General features: G+C 36.2%; 1 protein-coding gene across 1 annotated transcript in view; it reads right to left on the bottom strand.

Moving 5' to 3' along the window:
- Positions 1-16,353, bottom strand: part of LEMD3 (LEM domain containing 3) — a 43,276-nt gene that overhangs the window by 13,422 nt on the left and 13,501 nt on the right. The window contains exons 2-7 of the mRNA XM_082279733.1: positions 13,679-13,716; positions 11,262-11,328; positions 4,070-4,137; positions 2,122-2,201; positions 1,892-2,040; positions 29-130 (exon numbers count right to left, since the gene is read on the bottom strand). Coding sequence (XP_082135859.1) covers positions 29-130; positions 1,892-2,040; positions 2,122-2,201; positions 4,070-4,137; positions 11,262-11,328; positions 13,679-13,716 — 504 coding nt within the window. The remainder of the gene's footprint in view (positions 1-28; positions 131-1,891; positions 2,041-2,121; positions 2,202-4,069; positions 4,138-11,261; positions 11,329-13,678; positions 13,717-16,353) is intronic.

The raw sequence follows: 16,353 nt of genomic DNA on the forward strand, positions 1-16,353 counted from the left end.
ACATCAGACACAACTCAAGAAGCCATACCTATGATTTTCACCACCATATCATACATCTGCTTTGTTTCTTCTTCCTCTTTTGCCCAACGGTATTTCATGTAGTGTAAGACTCCCCAAACCATTGCTATACCTGCATTAACATGCATAATACTCTTTAAACAGCATTAAAGCATTGGATATTTAACAAAGTTTACAGGGCATACTTCAGAAGTATACTGAACTACCTAACAAGCACTGTACATTCCAAAGCTAGTGAAATACACTGTGCTTGCAGTCCATATTTTATACTCTAACACAGAAACACAAACTCTTCCACTTTGAAAAGCAGTTACTTCTAGAAAAAATTTCATTTTTCTAGGAACAGCTTAGTATCCCAGAACTATGATTTGAAATTTTACCCATTTTTGAACAGAAATAGTTGAACAATTATATTGGGAAAATTAGAAGTCATATTAAAAGTCACATAAACTGACAATTCAGAACATATTATGATTTTAAAATGCACAATATTTTCTAATCATAGGCAAGTCACATGCATTAGATATCCCCGTCAAAACAAATTAACTTGGGCTGCTTCAGTTCAGCTACAGATTTGTACTTATTGCAACAAAGTACTTTATACCCTTTTTCTATTATTTTTAATATTATTCCCAAAAATGACAATCTGGTTAGGAAGGTCAGCAGCATAGGTGAAAATAAAGATCTTGGTCCTTCTTCTGTGGGGCTGAAAGCAATGCTACACCTGTGATCAATTAACAATATAAGAAAATGTAACTCAAACCCACATATACACAAATTATAGTTACATGGTTTGTTTCATGTATCATTGACTCCAAGGCAATGTTAGCAGATATATCAAAGAGACTGATGGACATCATTTTAGGCCAAAATGAGTGTTAGTTAATGGCAACACATCTAACATTTATGCAGTACTTTACTTTTCACAAGGTGCCCCATAGTGATGTTAATTACACGTGAGACATGAGGCAATTTGCTCAGCATGACTGAGACCAGTGGTTGACTTAGATACTGATTTTCATCTCCACATCCCAACTCAGTCCTCATATTGACTGTTACCAGAAAGACAGCAATCTGGGACAGACTGCATTTGATTCTTTTGGTTCATCAAAAGGGTAGTGAAGGCAGTCTCGAGTGTTCACTCATAAACATGAGATTGTTAAGAAACTGGGATAAACAATTTCTTAAATGTTCAATAAGTATGAGATGAACTCTCCATTTTCAATATTTCTATCCAGCCACATGGAAAGGAGTGAAGTATCTGTACTCAGCTGTACCCTATTTTTATGCTGCATAGTTTTCAGTATGGTTCAGAATTAAATAAACTTGGGAGGAATTTGAAACTTAATTAGAGAACTATTACGGACCAAATTAATTAGTCTTACTGAAGGATTAGATACATTTTTTTACAACACATTCTCAGAGATAAAAATTTTTGGTAATAACCACGTTGGATATCCAACGTTTCCTAACTAGGAAGATCATCTTTTCTGCAGTTACTTTTTAAAATTCCTGGAACAACAGAGAAATATCCTAAAAATTAAGGCTATCATCTTTTTACTGAACATTTTGCTTTTTCTCATCAGTTCAACATGGAACTTTTGAAAGCCACAAGATATTGCTCTGGCAGGGAAAAAAACGTATTTCCCAAGGAATGAGTATGTTCAGCCGACTAAAGAAGCAGATGATAACAACAAGTGTGGAAATACAGTGGTGCAACAGAAATGCAAATCAAACCCCAATTGAATCAAGATACCAACAGAAATGCTAAGTTTTATGGTTGAATAAAAACTTTCTCTAAACATGCTTTTCCCTGTGCACTTAGATAAATACAAGTTACAACAAAAAAAGGTTGACTGTTTTATTAACTTACCCCAAAGCAATATTGATAATCTGTGAGTTACATTAACAAATGCACGGCGAAAACGACACCTGAAAGACATCTTTGGACTAGTGGATTCCAGATACTTCACATCTGTCACGTTAGTGACATCCATCTCATTAGGGTCATTGCTGAGACACCTATTCAAAAAACGCACAGTAGTTATGAAAAAGGATACATTCTCTTAAAAGAAATTAAGCTAAGAAATAAACACCACTTACTTTATGCCAACATCTTCCCCACTATTCAAGATCCATTGTAATGATGTGTTAAGTACACTTTCATATTCTGGATCTAAATTCTGTCAAAATACAATATTAATGAGTAATTTCATAAATAACCAGGAAGTTATAATGCCAAAATAAAACTCAGATAACTGCACAGATTAGTAGTCAAAACTATGTTACTTCATTCCTGATTTTTCAGATTTTGAGTAGGTGTTCCCTGCATAAAGTAAATCTATTTATGCTAGGAGCAGTTCTCAGACTCACCAGCATCCCTCAAACTAAGGACTGTTTGAAAAGCCAAGCCACATTCACTGTTCTATTTACAACTCTAACCTAGAGCAAAAAAAAATTATTCAGCCACTAGGCGGCGATCACTGGAAATCTACTCCGAGAGTAGAACTCCAACTAGATCCAAACTCCACTGGAAATGCCTCCTATAAAAGCAGTTCCATGTTCCATTCTTTTTTAAGAAGCTTGAGTAAATATAGTTTTAACTGATATTTTGAAAAAAATCCAGTGTTTGTAGATCAAGAACTGACATTATAAAGACATTGACTTTTTCCTAAAATTATTTGATAACAACTCTTAACAGGATAACATTCGCTGCTATCTGAGCTAAGGCTTTCTCCATAGCTCACCTTGAATGTTCTTTTGCAGAAAGAGAAAAGTGAAAACGGAAGTTATTGCTGTATTTGAAATTATAGTCCCCAAAAAGTTTTATTTTCATACTTCCTTTGAACCTCATATAATGTAACTGGCCTAGAATTCAAGCATAAGTACTTAAGAAAAGACAGTGATGGTTTTATTTTACCTTTGAGATTGAAGTACTGACAATTTTATCACTGAACACAGAAATTCTGCATAGCAACTGTAGGGTTAAATAAGACTTCCTACAAAGCAACAAATTTTCCTATTAAATTTGAGCTTCCTAGCAGAGCTAAAACAATTATGGTTAACAGCTGTGATTCTTTCAGCTTAACAGATAGGCAAGACAATCAGTTCTAGGGCATCACCTTAATTTTTTCCACAATGCATTGGTTTTAACAGATGTAGATTATTATTGCCAAACCATAAACCAGTGTTAGCAGCTTCTTCGGGATGCTCTAAAGAATTGCCCCTTTTTGTCTACTATGTAAAGGTTTGCCAAAACGTAAATTTTCTATGCATTTGTATATTAAATACATCAGCTCAGCTCCTCCCCATCCAATCAAAGAAATCTTAGGCTCTCTGCCTCTTAAAAGCTTCAAGTAGTTTTTCACTGAAGAGTACACCAGCATGGGCTAAAATAAACCCTACAGCTGCCAAGACAAGGAAAGAGTCACCTTTTATTTGGGGAGTGAGGCAGGGGAATGACAGAGAGTGGGATTTCATAGTACTGCACAGTGATCAAATTAACAAAAAGGCCTTTTTTTGACCATTTCTATTTAAAGCATCAATGAATGGCCTCTCCAAACAGCTGCTGCCTGTCAGGCTCCTTGCACAGATCTACACATCAACCTTTCTGCACAAAGAAAGGAAAACAGCATCCTTTTCCACTAAGTCTCAAAAACCAGTGTTTCTGGAGAAGCTTCTAGATATTTGAGTTTTATACATTTATTATTTTCATACTGGTCAACTATTTCCATCAATCCAAATCATGTCCTGGTGTTTTAATGAAAGAGAAAAAAGCCCTGAATGTCATTGAAGCACTACTAGCTACACTTTCATTGCTTCATTTCATTAAGCCAGTTTCTTTCACCCTCCCTCTCCTCAAATGCTCACTGCATCCCCAAATAAAAATCACATGTAGCATGTGTTAAAGTCAGCAATTCCAAACATTTCCAAATAATATTCAATACTAAGTCAAATTGTAGTCAATACATTGGACATGAAACCAGGCCTTACAATTTGTAACTTATACAAATCTCCTATACAACCAATGAAAAATACCTCATTTGCTTACTTTTAAATATGCAGCTGCCTCCTGGACGGTAAGGTTTCTCTGAACAGAGCTGCCACATTCATGTTCCCCTGGTAAAATGAAAACTTTTATTTTGATCTATTTATTACTCCATTATATAAAATAAAATCACCTAAACACAAGCTTATGGTTAACAAAATTTACACAAGCAGCAATAGCAGGACAGTAATTCTCAGAGGTTCCACTGAATATATGGGAAAATCTCTGCATGAATTTCTCCTTCAAAAGAAGTTAAGAAACCCCGATGATTTTCAGAGCTAATCATATGTACAGATCACATCAATACAACCTCATGTACTGCTCAGAAAGTGTATTTCGGTATTTACACCAAAAGCAGAACAATAGGTAGCATGAAGAACTATCAGACGGATATTACCATAAAAGTTGCTGTACCCCTGACTCAGCTTCCAGATAATTTCCTTTAACTCTGAAACCTGCATTATCTTTTATAGAGACCAAGTTCCACAGGATTTCAGGCACTACGAAGTCACTACATTTTAGATTGGCTGAAGTTATTCTGGTAACTCATTGCTTCCCTGCACACGCACAAAATCCCACTATGGCTTGAAACGGGTGCTTTTACCATCTCCCAGTGGTTTTGGAATGTGTGCAGAAGTAGCCAGGAAGTTAAGACTTATATGCACAGTCAGTCCTCAGAGCAAAGTGCCACCATCTGCCTGGTTTTCTTTACTAAACTAAATGTACATGATTCATGCAACAAAAAAAAGTAGTCAAAGTAGTGACACTCATATCAACAGAAAGCCATAGAGAAAAGGGAAAGGTCTAACACCAGTTTTTCATCTATCACTAGGCCATCATTTCTGAAGAACTGTCAGTAGTGGCAAGTCACATTTTTTCCTGGTATTTCTTAAAAAAACCCCTAAATCTTGGCATCTGTAGCTATGCTTTTACTGTGCCAAAACAATAAAATAGGAAACAACAGTCCCAGTCTTTCACTGGCTCAGGTTTATGCCTGCCTTACCTTCTTGAATCTATGCCAAGCTGTACTATTTCTAAAGCTATAGCAAGGCTAAGAAAATTTAAGATACTTGTGCTTATATAAAATGTCAACCTTCACTTACATTGGAATATAATTTAAGAAGAGCACCATCAAGTATTAATTCCCTACACAAAACATTCAAGGCAACGTGAGCAAAAGTTAGGAAACACTAGCAGGTTATGGAGAAGCACCTTCATGCGTCATTCATTTGGAGTTCCAAAGAAATATGTTCCTATGAAGCCAAAGTCTTCAGATTGCTGAAGTTTTGTTCAGTACACTTCAACAGATTTAAGAGAATTTGGCCTTGCAAGCATATTAGCATAAAGGGATGCTGTTACTGTTGGGACATAGAGAAACAGAAACAGCATTTTTAAGAGTGTTCATATGCTAACTGGCCTAGCAGTGCTGCTGGAACTAAGCCCGTGTGCATGCATGTATTTTCAATCAAGTGCTGAGCAGAAAACTTAAAGATGTCTCACTTGAAAATTAACATGCAATGTCTAAGACTTTCAAAGTGCCTGACTCTACTGTAAAAGCAAAACTAGACAGATCACTGCTGAAAATGGACACCACTTTCACAAAAACCCACTCTAATTTTAGAACTCAGCACCTGAATTGGAGTTATGGGCTTTTCTTGTATATAATTTAGGCAGACTTTCTTTTTGTACAGCATAAACTGTACAGCCTGTAAATTTACATGTGTAATCATCAGTGATTTCATGTTTCAAGATTAGCAGACTTGGAATAACTGTATCTCATACTCATACAGTCTCTGGTGTAAACATATTGTTTTAAATCTAGAACTGATGGAATAAATACAACAAACCCAAAACATATCTCTGTAAAAGCCATATGTACAATTTCTATCAGCTATTAAGTTGCACGATATAAGCAAGTCTGACAGGTATTCCTGCATTTAAGCTTCTTCCTTTGTTTGGTAAGACTTGAAGTCTTTCTAGGGTCTTTTTAATACAGAGAAAGTATGTCAGTCATACTTTGAACAAAACAGCTTGTGAGAAAAGAGGGATGAGACCCTTCTGCTAATAAGCTTTTCTCTGGTTGTTCTTTTAATTATCTAGATAAGCAGAAAAGCCCATTTTTTAAATAAAGGAGAAAGAATAAAAAGGGTGAGGTTAATACACAGATGAGAAAACAAACCAAACACAAGCAGGAGACAGATTGTGAAAAACATGAATTTTTAAAAACAGGTTGCAGGATTCATGTTGGATTTTCTACCTTTTGAGACACAGCATTTACCTTTTACAACATGACAGAAGCTCCCTTAGGATAGGGGACTACTCAATTACTTTAGTAGTTTTAATGCTTATCTTATTTGCCTTCTTCCAAGAATTACGTTTACACAGCATGCAGCCAGCACACTGACTTCACAGCTTCTGGTCTCATCTTCAGAAACCAGCTTCCTCTCAGTCCTGCTGCTGTAATTTTTTTCAAACTCTATTCCCTCTGAACAAGTTTAACTGTTAAAAATACCTTTGCTGCCTGGGATCCGACAATGTCTAAGGCCCATTAGTTCAAATTTCCCTCAAGCAATACTGAGGCAGGGGGGAGAGGAATAAAAACCACTTTCATCTTGTCTCCCACTCTCAAAAAAAAAGTAAGCTAATCAGAGTTACGGAGTTTCAGTCTTGTACAAAAAGCTATTGGAGACGCAGTTTCTCATTCCAACACATCTATTGCTGAGAACCATTTAACAGCTTTCTTCTGAGAAACTCATGAATTTGAAAGCTTGCAGAAAGTTAGGCATTTCACAAGTCAGACAACCTTCTGTTTTACTGCAACAGCAGGATATTCCTATATGCCATTTCAGTTACCGCGTTAGCTAATAGTGCAAATGAAGGCTTACTTTGAATAACTTTGGTGCAATCATTAACCACTTGGCCTGGAAACCCACTTTCCATAGACTGAGCCAAAAATGTTTCCCAACTGTTCCATTTGAGGCCCTATATTCAGGAATAAAACTGAAGCACAGGCAAAAAAAACTTTACACAAGTCTGCTGCAAGATACATCTGAGCTCTTTGTAAAAACTGCCCCCTGTTCTAATGTCTGCTGCGAGCTTACAGAAAGCACAGATCTTCGTGCTTAACCTGTCCTTGGGCACTGATCACTGATTTCAAGTGCAACCAAAGAACCTTTCTATATGCTTTTGTAGGGAGGCAAAAAGTAGCACATCCCAGCAAGCATCATAAAACTACCCTTTAGCTTATGTTAGTGTCCTTGGCAAGCCATTTAAGAAGTCAAGTTATTCTAGAAGTACTACCAAATGGCAACTAAAGCTTCAGTTCTAAAGAAATATTTATTATGTCTCAACTGCTTCTAATACAGAAACCAAGTCAGATCTCCTTTTCCATGCAGGCTAGAATATTTAAAACTGACTTTCATTTACACATTTAACTTGGGAGCTGCAGCATATACAGGCAACAGAAATATTCAAAACTTTGAAGTATTTGCTTTACACTGTAAATAATTTTCCCATTTGGTAGCAAAATACAGCGGAAATCTAGAATTTCAAGGAAGATGTGGATTTAGCACAGATCTCTATCTTATAGCTTGATGTGATATTAGACACCAATACAAACTGCAAGCAGTATACAAGACATTTGTTTAGTAGGTCTCGTGTTTTCAAGTTACTTGCAGCAGAACACTGAATTGGGGAGCTCAAAAAAAGCAGAAGCAGACCAAGAGCAAGAGCAAGTAAGAATGCCCAATCTCCCAAAGGCAAATTCAACAGCTGAGAAACACTGCAGAGCACCAGAACTTGCTAAATAGTTGTTCAATAACCAGTTGGAAACAGCACAGTATCAATTACCTGAAAAACCAAAGATTAAGGAGAGTGACAGAACCGAGAGCCTGTGACAGCCATCAGATACAGTAGCTGACACTTGAAATTCATATTAAGTAACATTAGGTATTTTGCCAGGATTTTCTTCCAGCCATGGATTTATCAGTAAGCCTTATTACATATAAAAGCCTAATTCACCCCTGCATCTCAAGGACCTGTGAAAAGAAGGAAACTGTCGAAATCTGATAGACTGTCACACTGAAAAAGGCCAAGCAAAAGAAACTGTTAACTAAAAAAAACCCTTTATCTATAAGAAAGGGTCATGTCCATGGGTAGCTGGTTGCTTCTTGTGAATACAGTGGTTAGATTTATTCACTTTGCAAGTCTGACTGAAAATGGATGTGATCTATTGAAGTCTCTCCATGAAAGACCAAGATATCCAGTAATTAACATACGCTGAAGTAACTCTAATTTTAAAAAGCAGATATTTTGGTTTAGCAGAAAGTGTTCTGAAATATATACTGTCTAGAAAAAGTTGCTGTTTTGAAGAATGGCTAAACCATTCAAGACAAGAACACAGACACACAAGCTTCAACTCAAGGGAGAAGCATTATCTGCTCATCCAGTTCTGTGTTTCCTGTAAGGCAGACATTACTCACTGTAGGTTTGGCAGACTAATAATTCTGAGAACAGTAATGCATTAAAAGCAACCTGATTTTATACAGGATATTTAAATAATTTGACATCGTATCACAGCACCACAGTCCAGAATAGGTATCTACAGTTGGAACATGGCATATTAAGTCAAAATTAATAAACTGTTACTCTGACATTTTCTTCCTTCAAAAAACCTCATGTTCTACCTTCTAAAATAAAAGCCCCATCACTTGCTCTCCATTTGAAGTTGATAAGGCAAGAAACTGTATCAGAAAAAATAATGTCTGTTTTATTAAACAGAGCTAGAAACCAAATTTTGAGGGGACCATCTTTATGGCAGTCAAGATGTTGAATAAAGCTTAACAGAACAGACTACTTCAAGTTTCCAGCCTGCCTTTTTAATATTAATAGTTATAACATGAACAAATGATTCATAGCCAAGTATGAAATGAGAAAAACTTTTCCAAGTATGTGACAGAGAGACCTGAAAAGCACCATTCTGAGTAAAACTATATTCCTTAACTTCTCTTTTGAAGTGGTGCACTGTGCACAAGATCAACACTCTTAAATCCTGCATCTCCCTTGCAGCGTTCTCTGTTTTATGCCTTTTAAACTGCTTCCAGATACTGCTCCAGGCCTACATCCATTTGGTATTCAAAAATGGATGGCAGACGTCTTCCTCTCATACCTTAAAAAACTTGGCATTGAGGAAAATTTCTGTCTAAATAAAGATTAGGTCCTTCTTCAGACTGTATGAAAGCTACTTTGCTGAGCAACCAGGTAATCTCACAATACAGCTCCAGTCTGGAGTACCACCTCACCAGAAGGGATAGTTATATTTTTTGAAAGGAAGCTTTTGAAGATCCTCCTGACCAGAAATAGACTAATAGACTAAAACATCTTTGAGACCTGGTGAAGCAAGCAGCTATCTTGGAGCATATAAATTCTTTCTCATAAGGCAGACAGGTAAATATTTGTATACATCTATGCGCACTGAAGTAAGCCCCAGCTAATAAAGAAAACTCCCTTTCTTTCACGGATGTAGAAATTAGGTGCAAACCTTTTCATCCGTGCAAATACATTGTTTACTGCATGGCCCCTGGAGGGCCAGATGACACACTGAACAAACAGCAAACTGTTACAGTCTTCAAAAGACAGAGGGAAGCAGCGTGACAATGATCTAAGCAATGAAAAGTAAAAATCACCTTGAGTGCTCAGCTATAGCATGGTCTATGTCAGACGATTAAGAAACTGGAGCATCTCTCTTATGAGGAAGGACTGAGGGAGCTGGACCTGTTTGGCCACAAGAAGAGACAACTGAGAGGGGACCTCATCAATGTCTGTAATTATCTGAAGGGAGGATGTCAAGATGATGGAGCCGGGCTCTTCCTGGTGGTACCCAGCAACAGGACAAGAGGCAATGGGCAGAGACTGACGCATAGAAGTTCCACCTGAACACGAGGAAGAACTTCTTTACTGTGTGGGTGACCATGCACTGGAACAGATTGTCCAGAGAGCTTGTGGAATCTCCCTCGCTGGAGATATTAAAGAACTGTCTGAATGCAATCCTGTGCAATGTGCAGGATTACCCTGCTTGAGCATGGAGGTTGGGCCAGATGACCCACTGCGGCCCCTTCCAACCTTGCCCATTCTGTGATTCTCCAATGCAAACAAACCAAAATGTGTGGGGTTTGTCCAAACACCTATTTTATTCACTGCAGACACTGTAAATACAGTGGAAACAAAATGTTTCTGCAGGAAGATAGGTTACTGTTGCAATTTAAAGAGTGTTACAGAGCTACTCAAATTTCTCACACATTTCCTATACAGACTTGACATGTTACGTTGTCAGCTTCTGTATCTGACATAGAGTTGTTTCCACATTTTTTCATGTTTGACATAATAATGGAATAGCCTTCTTCGTAAAACTTGCTGATGCAAAACAAATAGTTGGCACGAAGGCCAGTAAGACCTCCTAAACACATTATGGGTGAAATACGCAAGGATGATAAAAACAGCTTAATAGCCATGACACAGACTCAGCTGTAACTCTCATTCACCAGATGCCAAAGACATAATCACAGCCTTAACTTCACCATTTCCTGTGATGCGTAAGTACGTGTGCAGTTTAAAGCTGCATTCATTACGACTCTGGATAAAACCACCCTATTTTTTACTTTGAATATTCAATAATACTAGCCCTAAACACCAACTCTGACACATTACTATAAGCAGCACTTTTCATTACTATATAACTCATATGCTTAAGCTGGACCATTTTGTCTAACAAGGCAATCTTGTTCAACCACTACTGTTTACTTTATTAGTAACCATCTTACCACTGTTGCAAAATATTTTGGTTTTCACCATAGTGAATTAATGACCTTTAAAAAATACACATAGTCCTCTTCATATATAGCAAATTTAATTTAAGCCTTTTAACGAAATCAGATTAATAAAGCATTAAGACACTGGATCAAAAAACACACAGGATCACAATATTCAAGAGCCTATCCCGTTAATAAATATTGCAACAAAAGGTGCTACACTGGTGGAAAAAGACAGTGTAAGTGAACCAGAAACAGGATTTTGAGTTTCCCAAAATGGAACTCTAAATGGCTATCAGGGACCCAGTTGTTGCAAATCACTATCTGAGCATGGACTTTTTTTGTAGCTGTTGCCATAACACTACATCAAAATATTTTTTAAGTGTTACCTGCTACTTGTGCCAATTTATCATGAAGTGCATACAAGCTCTTCATCATGAGACTTATTTCACCTTCCTAGAATGAGAAAAACATATTTATATTAAAACAAGCACTAGTACAGATGTATTTTTTCCATTTATCCTCAAAATCGTCATATACCATGAGGAAAAAACAGGGTTTACACATACAGGTAGAAAGCTGTAATGTCTCACACATCAATAATGATGCAGGCAATAGATTTTGAATCCAAGTATTCACTCCATTGAGTTTTCATATCTTGATTGAAGCTAAACTAGATTGCAACTTGGACTCTGACAGATCTGCCAGTAAAAACCAACAGACTCTCAGTAGTATGACTCTCAGTAGTATTTTGATACTACAGAGAGATTAGTGAAATGACTCAGAAGAAGAGTCTTTTGTTTGCGGTGGTTTTTGATAGCTACTAGGTAAAAATAAGTTTTATTTTTCATAAATGTGCAGTGACATTTCATACAAGCCATGCTAAAGTGCCATTTGGTCACATTCCAGCATAAAATTCAGAGGAAAGGAAGGTTTTTGTTGTCTACCTTCAAACTACAGTAATTTAATCTAAGAAACAAACAAACAAACAAACCACTCCCACCAAACAAAAAGCCAAAACAAAGCATACCAGAAAGCTGTGGACTATCTTGTTGATTCTTCCTACATACGCCATAATACAAAAAGGCCTAATTCCCAAAACAAGCATGAATATAACTGCCACTTACAGAGGAGTTAAACTTATCAAGATATTGAGCAATTTTCTTTAAATATATCCAGGACCATTTTGTAGTAGAAGGAATTACTCAAAATATAAAGACAACATGCAATTCCATACACTAAAGGGTATTCTGAAATGCTGAAGTTTTATCAAATGGCTAAGACTAGAGCCTTCATTCAAAAAAATACGCCAAAAAAAATTTTTTCCAGTTCGTGCACATGCTGATTATGGGCATTTTGAAAAACAACTAACTATATTAAGCTTAATTCCTTGATGCACCAGGACTATTGACATCATTTTAAAATGTGAATAGTCCAAGTCTTTTCTGTAAAATTGCTACCAATTTTATTGATCAAACAATGGACAAATTATTTCCCATCAGCAATACCAATCACCAGCATCACCTCTCCCTATTCTGGTACTACAAAACCATTGCTGAGATTAAGTTGATGTAGCTGATACTCCTCAGAAACCTAAACAATCTTATTAACTCATTTCCTGGCTGGAAAATACTGTGAATGGCAGAAGAGAAAAATCAGTCCTCCAGCAGCACTTCAAGTTCCTCTTATTTGCCAGTAGACTTCACTGCGTATTAGACTTCACTAATAGCTACACTTACATGAACATGTGAATATTACTGTGACCATTTTTTTTTCTAGTTAACAGTTGGATCACATTAAAAAAGGAACTGAACAGTATAATCTTTGTAGCTAACAAACAATCAAGCATGCAACAGTATTACTATGGAACAGTGTAGTAGAAACAGGAGAAAGTAACATACAGAACAGGTTCTCAGGCTGAGTCCAGTGCACAAATTGCATTCCCTCTGCACTAGTGAAGTCATTTTGAAAGAATACCCAGAATTTACCTCAAGAAATTTAATTTGTTCAAGACATTCAGAAACATTTTCTAGCCAAGGCCATCTGCTTAATACGCAATTATTCACTTTTCAAGAGTTCAATCCTAGACACAAAAAACCACTAATCCACCAAACAAAAAAACCAAATCCCAAACAGCAAACCAAAAAAATGTCCCCCCAAATCCTCCACAATTATCTTGCAATATTTGCTTATATATGCCTAGCAAAAGCAGATCACTATGTTTACAATTCAAGTCAGAAGAGAGAACAACCTGAATGCATACTGCACAACTGAGAATAACACAGACAGCTTCAATGGTGACATCTCAAAAATGGTTAGCCTGATATTTCAGACCAAAAAGTGAATATAGGAATAAGTAACAAAATGGAATCAAAGCAGAAAAGACATATTTTTAAATCCATTTTGAAGGACTTTAACCCTTGCTCTTTTATAGCACTAAATAAGATCCTGGGGTTTCATGTCAATCATCTCTTACCAGCTGTGCTTTCAAGGTTGAGAAGCCAAATGGTAACAGTAAGTAAAAAACTGCTAAACTTAGTCTCAAAATTTACAACACTTTTTTTCTTTTTACAACACAAATGATATACTATTTTCATTGTGCATGAAGAAACCAACATGCCTCAGCCAAGTCTTGTAATCCTATTTATATTGCCCAAGATGAAAAAAAAAATTAAAACATCAGTTACCAGAAGTGCATTTACTTCCTGCCAATTATACTAAAACTACATCCTTCTGAACAGATCTAGATTGTTTTTATACAATCATGTGACAGATTAAAATCTCAATGTTAAGTGGTTTTACTTACTTGTATTTTTTGGAGTTCTTCACTAAAGGGATCCTTGACTGTCAAAAAAAAAAAAAAAAAAAAAAAAATTCACTCCAGGTTCTGCAAATACTAAAAAAGTATACCAACATCGCAGCTTTATGACAACACTGTAATAGTTAGATAAAAACAAGGTCCATAATAAGACAAATAACAAAGAGACATCTATTAACCTTTGCCCTAACTCTGCATTTATTAATGCAGTATAGTAGCATTTAGGTTAAAGCAGAATTTTGTATGTCAACAAATTTCACAGCTATTTGCCGAACTCTTAATAACTCAATTGCATTGAAATAATTTGAAGGTTTTACATTTTAGTGGACAGCTTAAAAAAGGAAAATCACTTTTTTACTAACCACTAATACATACAACAAAGCTCTACAACTCAGCATTTTCTTTTAACAAGAGTGAGACGACACACTGAGGGCTCATGCACTCCCATGCATATAGGTATCCACAACACATCAAGAGCTGCCCATCCAAGAGTAGACTGATGGACAATATCTTGATTTCTGAAACACAACCATGCTTAAACGGAGCAGTTAATTTAGTTATAAATGGAAAATAAAAGAGAAATATAAAGGTTGACATATTAGATCAAATTCATGGCAAGATTTCTCATTTAGGAGAAATGGAGGATACTAAAGAAACTAAGGACCAACTTATAAAACAGGGTCTCCAACCCTAGTCAAGTGTAAGTGAATAGGGATAAGAAACAACAACAAAAATTATTTTGTAAGAAAAAAATTAATTATTTGTAAAAGAATGTGATTTTTTTTAACTGCATGAACTTCAGTAGCATTCTTGCCAGCAAATGTTGATCTGCTTCACCTTAGTTTTGAAAGGAAGTTTGAAGTAGGAACGATTACCATTTTTTTGCTCCTACATGTAGCAATGGTAAGGTTCACATTCCTATGGTTACAACCAACAAATGATGTATAAAGCAGCAGGACAGTGAAAATGCTTTCGGAATGAAGACAGCTTGAATCCCTGTAACTTTGCAAACAAGTTTATCCATGTGCCTGAGCTCAGAAAAGAATTAAGCATGTTACCTACCCAATAAGCCCTTCAGCTTCTTCTGATACAGTATATGGAAAAAAAAACCCTAACCAAACCAAAACCACCCAAGGACTGGTTTTCACATACATCCAAATACTTGATTCAGATGTAAGATTAACTAAAGTTCATAGAAGCAGATGTTGAAGACTCTTGCAAACCAAGCCCTACAGCACTTCATGATTTCATTCTATAGGTCCAAATTTGCAGACATTGCCTACTGGATTATCAAGCTACCAACTTTAAAAAGTCTTATGTATTTCATTCATTAACTCAATAAAACATGCCCAGTACACTAAACTTTCAATCTCAATAGCCTAAAATAGGATGAGAAACATCAGGTTGATCGTTAAGTTATCCAGACAAGGATAATTATGGACTCCAAGGTCAATCTCATTAAGCATACATGAAATCTTGATTCAGTAGTGGTCTTTGATTGGAATGGGGGTGCAAACACGAGACAGAAGAGTGCATAGATTTCATATTTTATGTCATGACATTTTAGCACTGATGAAAGTCATGAAACAAACACATATGCAACATTTCCGTGCCTGCAAAAATGCAAACTGCGAACTGTCACCTGAAACTCTAGATATGCTAGGGCAGTCCAGCAATTAAGTGGAGGCCATGGTGGTGGTTAGACTTTTCCAGCATCACAATCCCAGTGTAAAAATCAATCTCGCATTTGGGCAACTTCATATTTACATAAATATTAACACCTTGAATTTATGAAGCAAGCCAGATGATGTGTCAATGTTTGTCTCTCCTTCACAAATACATACTGGTTACCGTGACCAAGAATATTGACCACCTCTTCAAAATTACTTATCACAAAAATTTAACAATCTTTGTAATTCCTTATTTTAACTCACACTATAGGATTTCCATTAAATCCCTCTGAAGTTAGTGATTTTAGGGCAAGTTAACCAATAACTGAAGTACATTTTATGTATGATACTATTTAGTTTAGGATGATTGATGCCTTAAGAGGCAAGTATGCTAAATGCAACTGCTGCAATTTATCAGCTGCGTATGCAATTACAACTGTTAATCAATCTGCACTTATTTACCACATAACCTCAATTCACTTGAGTTAATAAGGCCACTCCTTAATTTCTTCAGTAATTCCTCTTCTGAATCCACCCTTTTTTTCTTTTGTCCAGAACCTAAGCTCTTACCAAATCCTCCCATGTGCTCCAGTCACAGATGTAAAGTTTTCACCTACTCCAACATGTCTAAGCTATTTCAAAATATTACATCAGCATTCTTGGTTCAAAAGCTTTCTTGACAGTTCTTAGAATATGTAACTATATTTTAAAGAGTGGTAAATTCGTATTCTACCAAACTAAACATTAAATTAAGAACTAATTACTAATATAAGATTTTTATCTGAACATATACTTCCAAGGCTCCTCCTCAAAAAGGGTTTGAGACCTCTATGATGCAACAATTGCCAGCTTTGAAAACAGTCCTTCTATCAAGCTCACATTCTAATGGGGTTCAAAGAACAAATTATCATCTACTTATACTACAAAGGTAAAACATGTATCCTTGTATCAGAGGAGAGAGGGAGTAAAAAGACTATTCAGCCCTTCCATAAT

Source organism: Coloeus monedula, assembly GCF_965178545.1.
Source record: "Coloeus monedula genome assembly, chromosome: 4".
Lineage (NCBI taxonomy): Eukaryota > Metazoa > Chordata > Aves > Passeriformes > Corvidae > Coloeus > Coloeus monedula.